This window comes from Mustela erminea, chromosome 1 (assembly GCF_009829155.1).
Source record: "Mustela erminea isolate mMusErm1 chromosome 1, mMusErm1.Pri, whole genome shotgun sequence".
Taxonomy (NCBI): Eukaryota; Metazoa; Chordata; class Mammalia; order Carnivora; family Mustelidae; genus Mustela; species Mustela erminea.
In genome coordinates, this window is record NC_045614.1 from 100,987,508 (window position 1) to 101,006,692 (window position 19,185).

Consider the following 19,185-nt stretch of genomic DNA (forward strand, 5'->3'; position numbering starts at 1 on the left):
ATTCCCGCTCCTGCATTCTTCCCGCTATTAATTTCTACACAATTCTTGAGACCTCTACTTGACCGCAGACCACACTCTGTGCTTCTCTGGGGCTCCACCTTCTTTCTTAGCCCCTCGGGAACCAGCTAAACCCATAAGCTCCGTCAGTTGCAGTCAGAGCAGCCCCTGCTCCAGTGAACAGAAATGAAACCACTCTTCAGCTTTAGACTGGTAACTGAACTTGGCAGCAACACAGGCTACCGACCAGCCGACTGAGGGCGTCTCAGGGTTCCATAGCGAGTGTCCCTCGCTGCTTTACACCTGTTTCAAATCTCAGTCAGTGTAGAAACAGAACACTAAATTCACATAAAGAGACCTCCTTTCGAAGAGCTCACCTGGATTTCACAGGAGTGCGGGGACAGAGGTTTCTAGAGATGGATTTTAAAGTCTTTACACGGAAACAGCATCAGCAACTCAGGGCTTTCCTGAGGCTCACACAGGGGTCCTGGAGCAGAACTAGGAACTATCCCTCTGCCCACTGCCCCTTTTTCCCCTTCAAAGTATTATGCCTCCTTGGAATATTGCATTCCACCCCCCCCCCCATTCCATTGCTGATCATACAAGTTCTTATTGTTACTTTACTTATAAAATAACTCAGGTCAGGCAATAGGAAAAATTAGAAGGGCGCCTGGGTGGCTCAGTGGGTTAAGCCTCTGCCTTCAGCTCAGGTCATGATCTCAGGGTCCTGTGATCAAGCCCTGTGATTGATCACAGGATCAATCCCTGATTGATCACTCCCCCGCAGGGAGCCTGCTTCCTCCTCTCTCTTTCTGCCTCTCTGCCTACTTGTGATCTCTGTCTGTCAAAAGAAAAAAAAAATTCTTTAAAGAAAAATAATAAAAATTAGAAAAGGGGGGTGAAATCACCCAGTTATCCACCCAGTAAAGCCAGTCTTAACATTTTAGTGAATTTCCTTCCTGTTAATTTCTGATGAACAGAGTTGTTGTTAGTGATGTTCTTCACCTAGTTATAGTTGCAACTTGTAGCTGCTATAGTGCTTTATGAATCTCTAATGACTGCCAGTATATATCATAATCACTTAATCATTCCCTTCCTGTTAGATTTTTGTATTTTAGTTTTAGGGTGTTTTTTTTTTTTTCGATGTTATAGTTGTTTTCTCATTTAAAAGAATGCTATTGTGAACATAGTCATGCTTAAAGCTACATGAGAACAATTGCATGTCACCTATATGCTGCTTCTCATCTTTTTGCAATTGACACATTTCATGGTGAGAACATTATCTAATGAAATGCATCTCTGATGGTGGGATTGGAGGCACCGGCAGCAGGTGCGGGAGCCATTGGGGGAGAGAAGGACTGCTTGGAATAGGAGTTGGCAGGTCCTCTCAGTGCTGTAAAACCGCACCAAATAGATATGCTCCAAATTTATGCTTTTCTTTTCCTTTTTTTTTTTATTTTTTAATTTATTATTTGACAGAGAGATCACAAGTAGGCAGAGAGGCAGACAGAGAGAGCGGGGGAAACAGGCTCCCTGCTGAGCAGAAAGCCCCATGTGGGGCTCGATCCCAGAACCCTGAGACCATGACCCGACCCAAAGGTAGAGGCTTAACCCACTGAGCTACCCAGGCGCCCCCAAATTCATGCTTTTCTAAGGCCAACTCTGGCCTGCCTCCCACGTTGCCTTTCACAGGCAGGCGTTAATGCAGAGAACTCCATGCCTCGAGCCCTGGCTGAGCACGGGGAAGGCGGGGGTGGCCTGGGGCAGGGGAGGAATTAGAGTGAATCAGAGAGCAGGCAGCCAGGGGAGGGGGTGGAAGTCAGACTTATCTGATGGGTGAAGCACTGGGTCAGCAGGCTTGGCGGCAGGTGTTGTGGGCATCTGTCAGGCTCTTGGGCAGGGGTGTTCCTCAGACGGACGGTGCATGGAAAGCAATGCAGACTCTTAAAAGCATCTGAGTCACCTTCCCTAGAATCCTTCAGGCCACTTCTTCTCATTGGCCTGGGTTATTAGGGCAAGACTCCATTAAGATTATAAAAAGAGAAAAGGATTTGATTTACTTTCATAATAATTTACCTGCCTATTTACATCTGGTACAGTCTATTTCTAGACATTTGATTCCTTTTTACCATTTCTTCTCTACTTGTAACTTTCCCCTCGAATTTAAATGATAATAATTAATTAATACCTCTAGAATTTATTTATAAACAAGCATTTAGAGAGCTTAGTCTGTTGATGGCACTGTCCTGACTGGTTTCAAAATATTATCTAAGGGTGTCTGGGTGGCTCAGTGAGTTGAACATCTGACTCTTGATTTCGGCTCAGGTCGTGATCTCAGCGCCCTGAGATGGGGCCCCTTGTTGGGCTCCACACTCTGTGGGGAGTCTGCTTGAGATTCTTTCCCTCTCCCTCTCCCTCTGACCCTCCCCTAGCTCACACTTGCTTACTCTCTTTCTCTAAAAAAATAAAATCTATAAAAAAAAAATTCTCTCATTGGGGTGCTTGGCTGGCTGGGTTGTGAGTTCAAACTCCATGTTGGGCATGGAGCCAACTTTAAAAAAAAATTATCCCATTTAATCTTCATAGCAAGCTGTGAAGCAGATACTGTTATACCCCATGCCACAGATGAGGGAACTGAGACCAAGATGTTAAGCACCTTGCTCCTGGTCACACCACCACTAAGGAACTCCAGAGTCCATAGCCCTCAGGAGAATCTGGTGGAGACCGAGGGGCAGGCAGAGGCTTGGGGGACTGAAATGACAATAGTAGAATGCTGGGTGGTTTGTGTTCTACCTCTCTGAATATTCCTAGAAACCCCACAGAGAATAATCAGATCTTTTTCCATAACATGAGGAAGTTCTTAGGGGTAATCTAGCTCCTGCTATTTATACACCAAGGAGATCAGGAAATGTCCAAATAGTAATCAAGCAAAAGTGGACCTGAATGGAAGCAACAGTTTCTGGTGAGTATGAGTGAGAATGAGGATGTTTATGAAGTCTTCTCTGTATGTGTAATGGTACCCGTTGGAGAGAGGGCCACCTGGGGGCACCTGGCAGGGAAGTGGAGGAGGACACAGATTCCACCCAGGGACTGGGCACATGGGAACAGGTTTCACAGGAAATGGTCAGGACCCAGGAGGGGAGAGAGGCTGGAAAAGTCAGGGGAAGAGAAGATGAGGACTCAGCAGCAGGGGCTGGGGTGGGCCGTGCAGAAGTCTAAGTAGTGATTACTGTCAGAAAGGTGTAGGAGGCCCTAGGCAAGGTCCTAGGGAGCTAGGCAAAGAAAACACCTGAGAAGCATCCAGGAAGGGGCCAAGTCAGAGACTGGGCAGGGGGTTGGGGGTACACAGTGAAGGGAATAAGGGGAGAGAAGATTATAGAAACTGGGGTGTAGAGTCCGAGAAGACTCAGAAGCACCTGACTTCATGCTGAGAGTCTGTGCTACGAACTCAAGGTTCCCAGCATTTCCCTTCTGAGAGTAAGTTTGGTCTTAGAATCTAGAGTGGTCGAATTGGTAGATTTGAAGTTAAGCATCCATAGCCAATAGTCTGAAAATAACCAGTACGAATATGATCAGCCTTGGCGTTCTGAGCAGGGTGTGATAGCCCTTCCCGACACCTGTCGAATTACCTGGGACGTCTGCAATGGGGAGAGGTCAGGCCCCCTCCCTCCACACCCCCTGGTCTTAGCCTGTCAAAAGGAATATGGTTGACTGGGGCAACATTTTAAAGATTTGCAGGGGACGTTGAAATAGTTCTTAAAGGCTGTGGGCAAGAGAAGAATGAGGTGAAAACAAAGATGTTGTTTGCAACATTGTCTGAAGAGCCAGAGATCAGCTCGGAGAGAGAAATGGGGACCTTCTGAAAGTGCCACTGTAACAAAGGGCAGCATGGAATAGGGGAAGGGACAGGGAGAGTGGGGAGACATGGTCACTGGTCCTTTACCAGATGGGAAGAGAAAGTAATGACCCCGGGGCTCTGCCAGACAGACCTGCTGACCTGCCGTAGAACTGCTGGAAAAGAAAACTGCACTTGTACTTTTCTAAGAAACTGATCACAGAGGTCTGGTGACCTTCTAGGCTGTTTGCACCTGGGACCTCAGGCTCCCTTTGCTTTGCTGCAACAGTCTGCAAAGGGGCCACTTCGATCCCTGAAAGGGCTGCAAGTTGCATCTCGGGCCCTGTGCACGCTTGACCTTGGGAGAGAATCCTGAGGTTGGCACAGAGGAGTGACTCCATGAACCATAGAAGCTCGGTGATAGAAATTCTCAGAGTAAGCAGGAAATTTTGTGGTCATCTAGTCCAACATCCTACAAATGGAATTTGCAAATACTGCAAATTTCCATCAGTGGAAAGTGGAATCAACTTGGGATGCCAGCAGCAATTGAGGGGGGGAAAAAAGTGAAATAGAGTATCAATGAAATTAGCTCAGTGAAACTTGTGTTTCCGTGATGTAGCTGTTGCTATGTAGTCTTCCGGTCAAGATAGAAACTGCAGTCCAGAAAGTGTAAACAACTTGGTACAGGCCAAGCCAACCCTGAGAAGACCAATCGCACAGGCCAGTGATGCCTTTCTCTCCATCTGCCTCCCACCCCTCCAACCACAAACATACCTAAAACTTACACATAATTTGCTCTGGTATGTGGTGTAAAGAACATGGGATTTGTGGTCTAGGGCTGGGTTCAAGTCCAGCTGGGTGACCATGGGAAACCATCCAGCTGGTGTTTCTCAGGCAGCATCTCAGGGACCAGATCATGAGCTGGGGGAGTCTTGTGAATTTGGCTTTCCTGGGTCTCCTGAATCATAACTTGCGATTGGGGACTAGGGCAAGTGAGGGACCAACCAAACCACCTGCATGTTTAATAAACTCCTTAGACACCTTTTATGCATGCTCGTTATGCCAAACAATGGTCTTGAAATTTCTGAGCTTAAAGTTCTGGTGGGTGAGGTGGAGATGGTGACAGCACCTGGTCGTAGCGAGGACCAAGTGGAGAGTTAATGTGAAGGTACTCGAGTCTACAGACCTGAGGTATCACCATCCTACAACATCCTTCTCAAAATGATGCTTTGGGGAAGAGAGCACCAGAAGGGGACGGGGTGGGGTGGGGGAGAATCTGTGCATTTGATGGCACCAAGAAAGTTAAAGGGGGAAATGAGCCAACAGGCGTGTTTTCTACTTCTGTCTCTTTCTCTCTTCCAACTTCTGTCCTACAAATTTCTCTTCCCGCTCCAGTCTCCGTGGCAGCACCATGCCCACCCACGGACATGTGTTTCAAACGGGCTCCCTGCCCAGTGATTGATTGATGGCGATACATAGGGCAGCTGTCCGTCTGATGCATGCTTGAGCCTTCTCAAGCCCACTGTGACGTTCAAGTTCCTTTAATAGGAAATTCTCTCAGTCCTGAGTGCAGAATGCTGGGGCCTGGCAGGACTGTTGATTCAGCACTTACTGGGTGCTCGCTATGTTTTACATTCAGTGGAAGCCTCCCAGGATACGCCATGTATTTGGACTAGTGCATGAGTAGGGCTGCTGGTGCAGACGACGCGGGCCCTGGAGGCTTCCATTAGAGATGCAGGGGCAGCTCCTCTTTCAAGGGAGAGGCTTTGTGCTTGGCTCTGTGAGACAAACCAATAACTCGGTGGTTCCTCCTGGTGAGAAGTGAAGGTCTTGGTGTTCAGCTAGAAGAGGTGGTTCTTATCCTGGGGTCTCTCCCACCAGTTTTGTTGGTTCTTCCCCAGAACCAGTCCAGTGGGGAAGGGCCAGGCCCAGGGGGAGGGCGTGACGGGGCACTGAGGATGGTTCCTAAGTACGACGTGACCCCTCTTCTTCCCTTGCCATTCTTTGCCCTGATCCCCAGTGACTGGGCGAAGGGAAGCCAATTCTATTCTTCTTCTGTTCTGCTTCTCCTTTGACTCGATGCCTCCTTCTTTTTAGTGTCACTGGCAGCCTCTGTTTTCGGCGGATGGGTCCAGCTAGGGATGGGGACAGGGAAGGTTGCAAAGGTTAGGTGGAAAGAGATCGTCTCTTCCGTTATTCCCAAACTTCAACTAGAAGCATGTAAAAATGAGTGAGTTAGAAATGGTGCCCAGGCAGAGTCGGAGGGAGGTCACAGGGGCGGGGATGGGGTAAAGAAGTGAAGAGACTTACTGGAAAAGGGGGTGAGGGCACAGTTAGCTGGAAGCTTAGCAAAGGAAAATGAGAATAACTCCAGGCAAACAAGAAGGATTTAGAATCAGGCTCGGTCCTGGGCAAGCTCCAGACTGTGGCCCAAGCTAGAGCGGCAGGATGATTGAATGGTGGCATTGTGTCAATTACCTTATTTTCTTGTTTTCTTTCCCGTTCCCACTCCCTTTTCCATCTTCTGCCTTCTTTCCACTCTGGATCCCATCTTTCCCCCTTTGTCTTCCTCTCCTCCTCTTCTTCTCTGCACGCATCCTTTCTCCCTTCCCTTCTGGCCCACCGTCCCCTGTCCCCCATTTCACTCCACGCCCTACCCCAAGCTCTCTGGCGGATGTGAGTTGACCGTGGTCCTCCAGGACTTCAATGCGGGCCACAGCAGCGAGCTGACCATCCAGGTGGGGCAGACGGTGGAACTGCTGGAGCGGCCCAGCGAGCGACCAGGCTGGTGTCTGGTCCGCACCACGGAACGGAGCCCCCCCCAGGAGGGCCTGGTTCCCAGCAGCGCCCTGTGCATCTCCCACTCCCGAAGCAGCGTGGAGATGGACTGCTTCTTCCCCTTGGTGAAAGGTAGGGGGAACTGAGGGGGCGGGCACGTGCAGAGGGCCGCTGGGGTGCTGGCCCACCCTAGCCCCAGAACGTCACAGAACTAACCTGTCTCGTGAACCCATTAGGCCTTGTGAGGTTCCGCTGGGATCTGCTTGTGAAGGGAATGGGTTGGGAATGTGAAGAGAAAGAGCTACCGAGCGGCCGTGGGACTTGGGAAAAGTCATGTAACCTTTGTGAGTCCATCTTGAAATGAAAGCTGAATTGGATGGCCTCTAAGACCTCTTCCAGCTCTCCCATGATGTTCAGAAAAGTCTTCTTGTACCTGTGGCCAGCACCTAGCCTTCTCCCTTCTGCACTGACCCACACTCCTGCTCCAGAGCTATGCTGGGCTCCCCAACGGATTTGACGCTCCCCTCAGCCCTGCCACGGTTCGAGACATTTACTTATGGAGCTCCAATGGATAAGTTATTTGAGCCCTGGCTTCTGTTTTATATAAGCTCTGTTATTTATTTTCTGTAAACCCCCTGTTTGTTTGTCCACTTTCCCCTCACACCAAGGAGACTGAACTACTTAGAACAGTGACTCTCCAAGGTGAAGGGTGTCTCTGGATTGGCAGCATCAGCATGCCTCGGGAACCTTTAGAAACACGAATTCTCAGACTCTACTCTGGACCTACTGGGTCAGGAACGCCTGGAGGTGGGGGGATAGTGGTCTGTGTTCTAACAAGCCCTCCAGGGACTCTGACGCTCATTCTAGTATGAGAACCACTAACTTCAAAAGGCAAGGCTGCCAGGAGCTTTGAAGGCTTTCACCGAGTCATTATGTTGAATAAGCTGAGGCCCAGAGAGCGACACCAAGTTCTCCTGGGTCTGAGCTTATTTTCTTAACTAGCCAGATGATCTACACCAGGGGAGCCTTCCGTGCAGACCCGTGCTGGATATTTATGACATGGAAAGAGGATAGGGACCTGTTGGGAGGCAGGGACACCAGGGTCACCATGGAGACCTACTACAGACTTCCTGGTAGGTACTGAGAGGGCTAACTACACTTCTGAAATAGTCCTGCTTCTCGAATTCCATCTGGTCCGCCTCCACAGCCTGACTTCCTCCTTTCATCCACCAGATGGCGGTAGCAGGTTGCATTATTCATGCTGCCTGACTCCTCCAAGAGTGGCCCTGGCGTTTTTTCCACCAGGAGAAAATTGGGAACTAAAACCTGATTCTCTTCTCTACACACACACACACACACACGCACGCACACGCACGCACACGCACACGCGCACGCACACACACGCACACACACACGTCCCTCTCCCCCAGTTCAGCCATCATCTACTTCCCCCTTTTCTCTGAAGACCAAGAAGGGACGGGGTCAGGAAATTGCATGGAGTCTGAATTGTGGGTACGGCCCCTGGGTCCTTTTGAGGTCGCCACTGGAGAAACTCACGGTATCAGGGAAGAGATGATCCGTGAAACTCAGGAATGTGGCTGTGTTGGAAGTCTGACTGAGGGGAAACTGGGGCACAACGGGGCAAGAATTGTGAGGGTCGGGGGTGATGTGAAGTACACACAGCACTTGGAATAGTGCCCGGCCCGCATGCTATAGGTGGTCTAGTTGTTACATTGTTTGTCCTTAGTCTGTCAGCAAAATAGCTACAAACTCCCCCACATCCCTTCTAGAGACCCCCATCTTTGGAGACAAAACCAAGAACAGCACGTCCTGTACGGGGCCGGTGGGGGGGTAGGTCTGCAGGTGTGGGTGGTTCCATCAGGAATGGTTCTATTTCCAGAGAAGAGCTGGGACTTACAGACGTAGGCCTGGCCTCCCCAGCCTGTGGACCCTGGATCCCCTCCTGGCCGCCCACGAGGTGGGTCCCTACTACTTGCAGGATGTGGCAGGAGTAAACCCACAGTGCAGAAGCAGAGAGCTGTCAGATGGGGTCTGTGATCCAGGGTGAGACCTCTAGTGGGGATGGTGGAGAGGTAAGGGACAAGGGACACTAGGGAGGAGGGATGGAAAAGAGTGGACAAGAGATAGGGAGGGAGGCAGGCATGGAACTTTCCAGCTCTCTGCACCAGCCTGCCTGTTTCTTAAAGGCAGTCCCCTACCAGTGCCTACCACCCATTTCCTTGGCTCTATTTGTTTGCAGGCTGTTTCCCCTCTCTCCAAGCATAGGCCACTGAGGGGGGGACTTCAGAGGGCAGCCTGTGAGCTCCCACCACCCTCTCCCCCATGTGGGCTCAGTACACCCGGGGGTCCAAGTTCTGGCAGTTGCGGCACCATGGAGTAGCCCTTAGGACCCTAACAAGGACTCTTCTGAAAGTTTGTGCCCTCGTGCACCACCACCACACCCCCCAGCTTTGAAAGTGCCTCCTTCTGCAGGGCCTGCCAGAAGTACTGGCCTCTTAGCAGAAACTCCTTCTCCCATCCCACCCAGCTGCCTGCCGGCCACCTGGCCTTTCCTCCTCCCAGCTGATCTGTCTCCGGCAGGCGCTCCTCCTCTCAAGGCACAGCTGGACTGAGAATAAAACATTCTTCTGGGGTTGTGGCCTCATCCCAGATCACTAGAGGTCAGAATCTGTTTCTTTTTCCATTCTTAGAAGGGAACTAGTCCTCTTCACCTTTGCAGAGAGCATCAGGTCAGTGTGCCTGTGGGCTGTGAGAGGGCAGTATCTGTAGGATGTGCCAAGCACCACATGAGTGCTCAGGCCAGGACCATCGCCCCCAGAAATGGAGACAGAAGAACCTCAGAATGTTAACACTGAGGAGGGCACGTGGGAGAACGACTAGACCATGGCTCTAACCCTAGCTTTGTAAAATCACTGGAAACTTTACCAAACGACAACATCCAGTCCCCACTAAAACTGCTGCATTCAGAATTTCTGAAGTGGGACCTGAGGGTCAGTGTTTTTCAAATGCTCCTTAGGTGAATCCAAGGTCCAGCCAGGGCTGAGAAGCAGGACACTACCCAGTTTCCTTTCTTCTAGGGGCACCCCTGGGCACAGGAAAGTGAGCTGGCTTTTCAGAAGCCACAGAGAAAGTTGAGGGCAAAGTTGCGGTAGAACCAAGGCTCCCGCCTCCCTGCCCAGAGCTTTCCACCGCACACTCTGCCCATCGGACTTCCGGGAGGCTCGAGGCTTCTCTTTTGTCTGTCATTCCTGCGCCTTCTCAGGAGACGATGGTTGGTTGTTTCCTTCTGATACACCGGTGGCAGGGCTGATGATAGCACTGTGTGACCAAGTGAGGGGGGGGCTGTCTTTCCTAGGACTTTGTTGCCATCCTCCCTGGGCTTGGACGTGGGAGGCAGGGCAGGGGGGCTCTCTCGTCATTCCTCTTCCTCTTCCTCACTTTTCAGCAGTGAGTGGGGGAGGGCAGCGCCTCCGCAGGGCAGAGACTTTTGAGCAGTGGTTTCAACTCCGGATACATCTGAGAACCACTGGAAGGAGACTTTTTCCGAAGTATTCTAATGCCTTACATGCCCACCACAGACCAGTTAATACAGAACCACCCAGGTCCTGGGCGTCAGTATTTCCAGGGTTCCTTGGTAATTCTGACGTTTCACGAGTGTTGAGAGTCCCTGATTTAGGGGGTCAGCTGCCTTTACTAGGAGACAGTAAAGATGAATTGGAAGGGATTAATATGCAAGTTATATAAAGAACCCCTACAACACACACACAAAAATTTTTTTTATTTAAAAATGGGTGGCTCAGTTGGTTAAGCGTCTACCTTCGGCTGAGGTCATGATCCCAGGGTCCTGGGGTTGAGTCCCACATCAGGCTCCTTGCTCAGCAGAGAGCCTGTTTCTCCCTCTCCCTCTGCCTGCTGCTCCCCCTGCTTGTGCTCTCACTCTTTCTCTCTGTGTCAAATTAATAAAGAACATATTTTTTTAAAAAATAAAATGAATAAAAATGGGCAAAGGAGGCATTATATTAACTGAAATAAACCACAGTCACCAAAGAACCAATACCATATGGTTCCACTTACATGAGGTACCTAGAATTGTCAAATTCGTAGAAACAAAGCGGAATGATTGTTATGAGCAGCTGGAAGGAGAAGAGGAGTGGGAGTTAGTGTTTCATGGGTAGAGTTTCAGTTTTGCAACTTGAAAAAAGTTCTGGAGATGGATGATGATGGTGGTCACACAATGGGCATGTTGTGACTCAAAGCCACCGAACCGTATACTTAAAATTGGTTTAAATGGGAGGGAAAACAGCATTAGTCCCGAGTGCCTCTGCCCCAGGCTCCAAAAGCCAGTCTAGGTTTTCCTCTGTGCACCCAGATGAGATATCTGTGTCCCTTTTCCTTTCTTGCAGTATCTCTGACTCCAGCTGTGTGCCTGGAGAAACAATAAGGAAAGGTCTCTTGGCTTAGCAAAACCGAGGCCAGGGAGGTGAGCCGCACAAACTGATGTCCTGGAGGCAAGGGGCAGTGGCCCCGGGTGGTGTGGACTTCTTTGCAGGGACTGCTTTCTTGCGGCGTCTCCTGATGAGTTCCCTATCACCACCCTGCTGGCCTCAGGACCGGCTTGCCCAGGCTGTGGAGGGTATGAAGGTATAGGACAGTGGCAGACACCTGGGCTCTAGAGGCCCATGGCACCGACAGCTTGAAGATGCTGAGGCAGTCCATGATGCTGTTGACTTACATGAAGTCTATAGCCAACTCATCAAAATGCCTGACATTTACTGAGTCTCCTGTGGGCCAGGTTTCTGGGTTAGTGTCTGAAGATGAGTAACAACACTATTTTCTCATTTTATAAACACAATGAAACTGAGTCTTGCAAAGATTAGGCAACTTGCCCCAAATCACATAGCTTACAAGTGGTGGACCTCAATTTGAAGTCAAGTCCGTCCATTTCCCGAGGTCTCCCTCTTCACCAGAGGTGAAGAACCAGAGTTGTGACCTCCTAACTCTGAAGCCAGTTGGGACAGGCACTTAAGTTCATTGTGCCTCCATCTGGTGAGGCTGCCCTTTATTTAAGGGCAGTCGAGGTGGATGAACATTTAGGGAGAGGTGGCCAGACACGCTGCTTTCTTACTCTCCCTCCCACCTCTGGCCTTGTGCGCCCTGCGCCCCCTGAGTTAGTAGCAACAGACACACAGGTTTTATCCTGTGAGTGCTTTGCCCGCTAGAAAGATCCTGGTGTCCCCAGCTGGGGCAAAAAAACTCTGATCGGCCCTCGGACTAGTAGGCCAAACCGGGACCACTTCTGGTAGGGGCTGGCCTAACCCTGGAGCTGGTCCAGCCTGTCCTGCAGATTTTGTGCAGGATGGGAACTTCCTGAACTTTCTGCTGCCAGGAACCGAAGTGGGCCTTTCCCATCCCCTCTGCTGTCAGATCCAGAGACTAAAAGTTTCCTCCTACCTCCTGACTCCTGGAGAATCTGCCAAAAGCCTGTATCTCAGCTTTCAGGGCCTTTCTGCATTAAGAACAGCTACTCTCAGGTGAGAGTGATGTGTAGGGGTGGGAATGGGTTCCCAGACTAGCCCAGAAAATCCTGTTTAAGAATAACATAGCTGAATACAGGATGTTTGCAGTGAAAAATGGCAGTGAAGTTGTCCTTAAAAAACATAATACTTTGGGATAAGAACAAAGGAAACCAAAACATAGTGCATTTGCATGAGAAATGGAACAAACTTGAGTGCTGATATTTCTCAAAGAAAAAGTGTGTTTTAAGACACATGGAGAGGCATGGGTAGAGATTCTTGGTCATTTTCCTTGGTCGTTTTTCAGAATTATTAAAAGCTAGAATTAAAATTTCTCTTTCTATAATTGAATAAAAGTGACCCTCGATTAGATTTCCTTTCATTTCAGAATATTGGCGCTTTACAGCCTCTTGGAAGCTTAGAATTGAAAAGCACAGTAAAGGTCCTCTGGTTGACTCTCTCCCTAATATAGGGAGCCCCTTCTGCATGTCTCTGACGGTCCAGCCAAGCTTTACTTGAGCACTCCCAAAGACGGGGAGCTCATCACTTCCACAAGAAGCCTGCTGCATTTTAGTGTGATTCTAATGGTGAGGAATTCCTGTTACTTCGTGCTGAAACCCAGATACTTCCTGCCCATCCCTCCTCTTGTGCTCCTGTCTCCATTCCCCTACTTGAAACCCTCAGTCCTAATTCTCATGCTGCATCTCCTGATTTTTGTTTAGAACAAAGTAATTTGCATATAAAATGTTAGACACTTATTTCCTAAGGTACAGTTTTTCTGTACCTTTTCTATCTTTTATTAATTCCTTAGGACAGAACAAAATATTTTGAATTAAATTCAACAATCCTAACTTGTTTAAAGTGATTAGGTCTGTGTGGCTTTAGAAGTCCTTTTTTTTTTTTTTTTAAGATTTTATTTATTTATTAGAGAGAGAGACCCAGCGAGAGAGGGAACACACACAAGCAGGAGGAGTGGGAACGGGAGAAGCAGGCTCCCTGAACCAGGTTCATGCCAAGCAGGGGATCCGATGTGGAGCTCAATCCCAGGACCCCGCGATCATGACCAGAGTTGAAGGCGTTAACCATCCTTGGATCTAGGAACTTGCAGCTGTCCAGCTTCCCCCCTGCACATCCAGTACCCCCTTCTAGTCCCTCACCCGCACCTCTGATCTAGTCGTCTTCTCTCTGGGCACAGCTTACAGGCGACCAACTTTCACTCGGAGTCTCTCTGTGGGCTCTTCTTTCTTCCTGGTTATTCCCTACAGTCATTCCTATTGCTGCTTATTCTGAAAGAGCATGTTTACTACCCTTCGTCTCTATCCTCCTGAGTTACCTGCATGATCCCCTCCAGGCCCAAGGACGTCTACTTTTTTCTCTCCATATCAGGTGAGCATCCTTAGTAGCTGAGAGCAATGAACCTAGGGGTCCTATGCTTAAACCTTAAATCCACACTTAGCATCAGTATCTTCATTTCAAGGTCTAATTTTTAGGTTGAACCACAAGAAATTGGCATTTTTGTTAGTCAAAAATGGTTGAGTATCAGCAATTTGAAATGGTTCAATCTAATGCATGACAGTCATCTTTCTTTTTCTTAGAAGTGTACTTACACATCCTTGAGGAAACAGGCGAGGATCTGGTTCTCAGGGAGCCAGATGAGCTGTGGAGAGGACAGGGTACGGAATGAGTGGAAGGCCCCTTTATCTTAGTTCCCACACCTATGCAAAGGGAAACTGATAAAAATACCTGTATCTCAGAGTTGCTGGAAGGCTCCTAGGTGGCCTTGTTAAGTAAAAATGCTTTGGTTTCTTTAGACTTCTTTTTTTCTTTTTTTTTTTTTAAGCAATCTCTATACCCAACATGGGGCTTGAACCTCCAACCCTGAGATCAGGAGTCACATGCTGTACTGACGGAGCCAGCCAGGCACCCTAGTGCAAGTCCTTTTAAACTGTAAGGTTGGTCACGTTGCTGTTTTAGGATGAAACACGTTTTGGGATGAAATGTGTTTAGGATGAAACATGAAGCCTGTCTACCACGAGGCTTTGCCACGGATCGCAGCAGCAGGCCGAAAGATGAGCGATGACAGGTGTGGAGGCACCAGGAGTCCTGACCGAGGCTCAGTCCTGAGTCCTGAATCCCAGCTCAGCTGCTGACTAGCTCATGTTCTTGGGCAAGATCCCCAAAGTCTATGAAAAGGGGCAACAGTTCTGCATTCCCCTGTGTTAGACTTCCCAGCCTAGGACTTCCCAGAGGTCAGTTAATGTTGGTCTCCCTACCTGCTCTTTGTCCCAGCTCTGACAGCTTCACAGAAGTGAGTCTAGGGTATTTCCAGCTGGAATCCTTTCCAGGGCTGTTCACAGAGTCCAGGTTCTAGTTTTATGCATATTCAATGATTTTATTTATTTGATAGAGAATGAGCAAGAGCAGAGGGAGCACAAAGCAGGTGGGGAGAGAGGCAGAGGGAGAACCAGGTTCCCTGCTCAGCAGGGATCCCAACATGGGGCTTGATCCCAAGATCCTGGGACCACGACCTGAGCCAAAAGCAGACACTTGGCCAACTGAGCCACCCAGGCACCCTCCTCCCATGCATAGGTTCTGCAAAGGGGCCAGTAATGTCTCTAGCCACTTCCTTCAGTTTCTACTCCTGGCTTCTCCTGGGCCCTTCGCCCAGGCTACTACCAGCAGGTCTGTTTTTCTCTATGATTCCCTCCCAAATAATGGTTTACTCCTCTCTTCTAACTTTCTTTTACCTTCTACCAGAGGGTTGAGATCCTATCTGATAATAGTTGAACGGAAAATTCAAAGTTATTCCCTGGCTCGCCCCTCTCAGTGACCTATTTTCTCCCAGCGATAAACAGTGGTCATTGAAGGAAGCACTGGGATCACACCGTAGAGATAGGCTGACCTGTATGATGCAGGGCAGTGCGAGGTGTTGTGTGTTGGGGTGGGTGTGGGGATATCCTGCCTCAATGGGATGGGCCAGAACAGTGGTTATTGACCAACAGTCTGGGAGTCCACGCCAGATGGAGTTCAGGAAGTGGGAGATGTAGGGGCCATCCAGTCCACGCTCCTCACCCCCTCACTTTTTTTTTTTTCTTTTCTTTCTTTTTTTTTTTTTTTTTAAATAATAAAAGGAAGCAAGGGTAGTTGGAACATGAGCCGCAGGCCTACTTTGTTCTGGGCGCAGTGTCCAACCTGCAGCGGGCTACTCTCCATCCGGTGTTATTTAGGACACGACAGGGCTTGGAATTGAAGCCTCACATAGGAAGGTGTCAGGTCAGGCCACAACCTTCCCTAAACACAGCCCCGTGTGGCACTGCCTCCCAGTACAGCTGAAGCAGGAGGAGGACATGTGCTGTCAAGGGAGAGAACGGATTTCCCCGGGGCCCTCCGGAGAGATCCTGCCCTTTTCCTCTCTGGAGCCAGCCTGCTGTGACTTAGCTTAGGCCAAATGCCCATTTCAAGAGCATGTTTTCCTGCCTTCTGGTGTCCACTGCAAATCTGTGAGGTCTATGTGAAGATGAGGCCCCTTCTCATCCCAAGGGGGAGGGGAGGGCGAGACTCGAGTAGCAACCTTGCTCCTCAGAAGTTCCTGAGCCAGAATATGGGGCTCAGAGCTGGGATGAGAGCTTTGGGATTCAATCCCAGAGAAGAGAGGCTGCACTGCCTGTGCCTTCTGAGGAGAGAGGCTGGAGATGCCGGAGGGGAGGTCACCCCAGCAACCGGAATATGCCCCCAAAAGAAGACAGTGCATCTTACTCTTACAAGAGCTAGCTCAGCTGAAACCACTACCCGCCAAGAGAACAAAAGGGCCAGAAACATTAGCACGGAATGGGGCACATGAAGCAGAGAAGGAACAGGGCGCTGGTGATCTGGTTGCTGGGAACATGCCTTCCCTGTGCACTTGGAAGAACTCAGAAGTAAAAGGGTCCTACAGGCTGCCAGCAGCAGCCCCCGGAGGCACCGGGAGCAGCCTTCGGCTATGGCCTTCTGATGCTGTCTGGCCGGACACAGTAGTCAGGACCCTCCTCTCGCCCCTTCAGTGCCTTCCCCCGTGTCGCTTGAACCTTGAAAACAACTTCCCCTCATCCAGGTCCGCTGTAGGATCGAAACTGCAACCTGAACCCAAACCCGACAAAGTGTAAAAAGTCTGTGAGCCTCTATCTGGTGCCATATTTCCTATCGGCTGCTTGTCTTCGGGGAGCAGAGAGGCTGGCCCCTCACTGAGCGGCCTGTCTGTCTCTTTGTCCTTGTGCTGGGGATAGGACTGGGCCATCAGATTTTCCACCACCGCGCCCTAGACCCAGCCAGTGCGGCAGATTCCATAGGATCACCTGCCTCACCTTCAACGAGGCCCTGCAGGACACGAGCACTCTGATTTCCTCCCTTTCTGCTCAGAGGGGCCAAGAGAGACTTAGCCTTGCTGGCTCCCCGCTGCTGGAGGGGAAGAGGGGACGTGTGGGGGTTGAAGACCCTTCTTAGCACAAAACAGGCCCCTGGCTCCTGTCTCACTTCGACTAGACCCCAAGTCATTCCTGGGGCTACAAGGCGGCTCCTACCAATCCTGACTCAGAGCCCGCTCTCAGATATCATCTGCTAGGTCTTCCTTTACCGCAGTGACAAATCACAACAAATATAGGGCAGCACACAACACACACTTACTCATTTACAGTTCTGAATGTCAGAAGCCCCATGCAGGGGTCAATGGGCGAAAATCAAGGTGTCAGCTGGGCTGCATTTCTCCTGGAGGCTTTGGGGGTAGAAGCTGTTTCCTTGACTTCCCACCTTCTAGGACCTGCCTGCATTCCTTGGCTGGTGGTCCTTACTCCATCTCCAGAGCCCACAAGGTTGCATGTCAGATTTTTCTTCCACAGTCTTGTCTCCCCCTGACCACAGCTGGAAAGGGGCTCTGCTTTTAGGGACTCGTGTGATTGTGTTCCCTGTTCCAACATAACCTCCAATCTCAGGGCCCTTAACTTAATCATATCTACAGAGTGTCTTTTGCCGTAGAAGATAACATTTCCAGGTTCCAAGGATTAGGATGTGGACAGGTTTAGTGGGGCCATCCTCTACCCAGACCGTGCCCCCACTCTCATGACTAGCCTGCCTGACGGAGCTACTCCGCGGTCAAGCCACGCACACTCTTCCCCGACACCTGCACCTTTTGTTCCATCACCTGCAGGTCCTCAGATACCTGGATAGCTGGCTGCCACACATCCTTCGTGTCTCCACTCAAATGTCACCTGGTAGAATCCCACCCTCCCATTGTGCCGTAAACCACCCTTCCCTGTTTTACTTTTTGCATTTATCACCACATGGTAACATGGTGACATTTGTTGACATTTAGTGTCTGTTCCTCCCACTGTCCCACCCCCTCGGTATCCCCTACAAGTGCTGGGGTGTTGACTGTTTCACTCATTACTCTAGCCCCAGCGTCTAGAACAGTGGCTGGCATATGAGAAGTTCTTGGTAAATATTGATAGAAGGGAGGGAGGGAGGGAGGGAGGAAGGGAAGAGGACCATTCTTTAAGGGCCTCTAAGGAGTCTGTGTGTGAAGCACCAGGTTCATTGTGTTCTCCATCCCCTAAAAACTGTAGTGGATGCTGACTGAAGCTTTAGCAGGAGGTTGAGGATGGGAACAGGGAATAGTGTTCTGATGTCAGTCAGGAGTTTTGACTGAGGAAATCTTCTTATTCCTACTTCCCAGGAAGTCTTTTCTGGGGGCACATGGACTAAGTACCTCACATTTATTTGGGATGGGCAGTGCCTTCCACATTCCTTTTATTATTGACATCTTCAATAAACTGACCTGAATTATGTCAAAGCAAAATCCACTTTGCATCTGATGTATGAGAAAGGTCTGCCTGGCACCCCCGTGGGTCTACCAGCTCCCCCTGCTCCTCCTGCACCGTGGAGGGGGAGGGCAGGTGGCACCAAGGGTCGGACCAAAATGGCCATCCCTTGTGATGGCCGCGTAGCAGTGGTTAGCCTCCTGAATTGGAACTCAGTCAAAGCGATAGACAGGCACTTGCTACTGCCCTACTTCAGAAACACTTCGACCTACTTAGAAGTAAGCATTTCTGGAAGGAAATAAAACCTGGAAGGGTTTGTTTTTAGCAACTCCAGTACCAGTCATCTTTCGCTTTGATAAATAGCCTGTCTCCTCCTGAGCTCAGGCGGCTGCTCAGCACAGATCTCCAGGAACCTGTCCTCGCTGCCCGCAGCTCTCCCTCTTTGTCTCCATGGGACGACAGCATTGGCTGCTCTGGGGAGACACCTCTGTCCTCAGTGAAATCCCACTGATTTCATCGATATGGCCTAGAGCTCCCCCTCCCTCCCTGGGGCCTGGTTCAGACCAGAGAGTGATCAGTGAGACTCCCTTCCTGAAAACAAAGAGGAAGACTGACAGGATATGTTGGGGCTTCACGTTCTTGAGTGTGAGTTAGGCGGAGGAAAGGGGCAGACAGGTGTCAGGTGGGCACGCACGGAACCCATTTACACATATGGGATGAGCTTAGGGATGCTTTCATCACTAGCGTCTGTGGCCCCCACAGGGCCAGCAATGGTGCAGTGGGGAAACCACAGAACAGAGAAGAAATTACCATGCCTAATGCTGGCACTCGTGCCTTTTTCTGTAGACATTGCTATCAAAATGGCACATATTGCCTGGGAATAGTTACCCATGTGAACATTATGTAGTTCTGTAAGACATATTTGGAGTTCAAATTAAATACAGAAGTAATGCACACTTTGCACCTCCAATCTCTAATCTGAAGAGTTTCTGGTTACTGGTGATGATTATCTCAGTTCCTCTTTTTCACATAAAGACAAAACCTCTACCTATGCCCCAGTCCTGGTCTGCCTTTAGTTCCCTTTTTCTGCCAAAAAAAAAAAGAAAGAAAAGAAGAGAAAGAAAAAGAAAAAAAAATTGAACCGCATTTTACCCAGAACTCACCCAATTCTTCTTTGTCTTTGTTCAGGGTACATGTCTTATTCAATTTCTATTTCCCATATAAATTTCCCAAACCCCCATATACAATTGAG

The 19,185-nt window shown here is 49.6% G+C and overlaps 1 protein-coding gene across 15 annotated transcripts in view; it reads left to right on the forward strand.

The window, feature by feature from the left end:
- The window catches only part of KALRN (kalirin RhoGEF kinase), a 659,050-nt gene that overhangs the window by 511,155 nt on the left and 128,710 nt on the right, over positions 1 to 19,185 (forward strand). For all 15 annotated transcript variants that reach the window (XM_032335453.1, XM_032335509.1, XM_032335462.1 and 12 more), the window contains exon 34: positions 6,496 to 6,742. In XM_032335453.1, the coding sequence (XP_032191344.1) occupies positions 6,496 to 6,742 (247 nt within the window). The remainder of the gene's footprint in view (positions 1 to 6,495; positions 6,743 to 19,185) is intronic.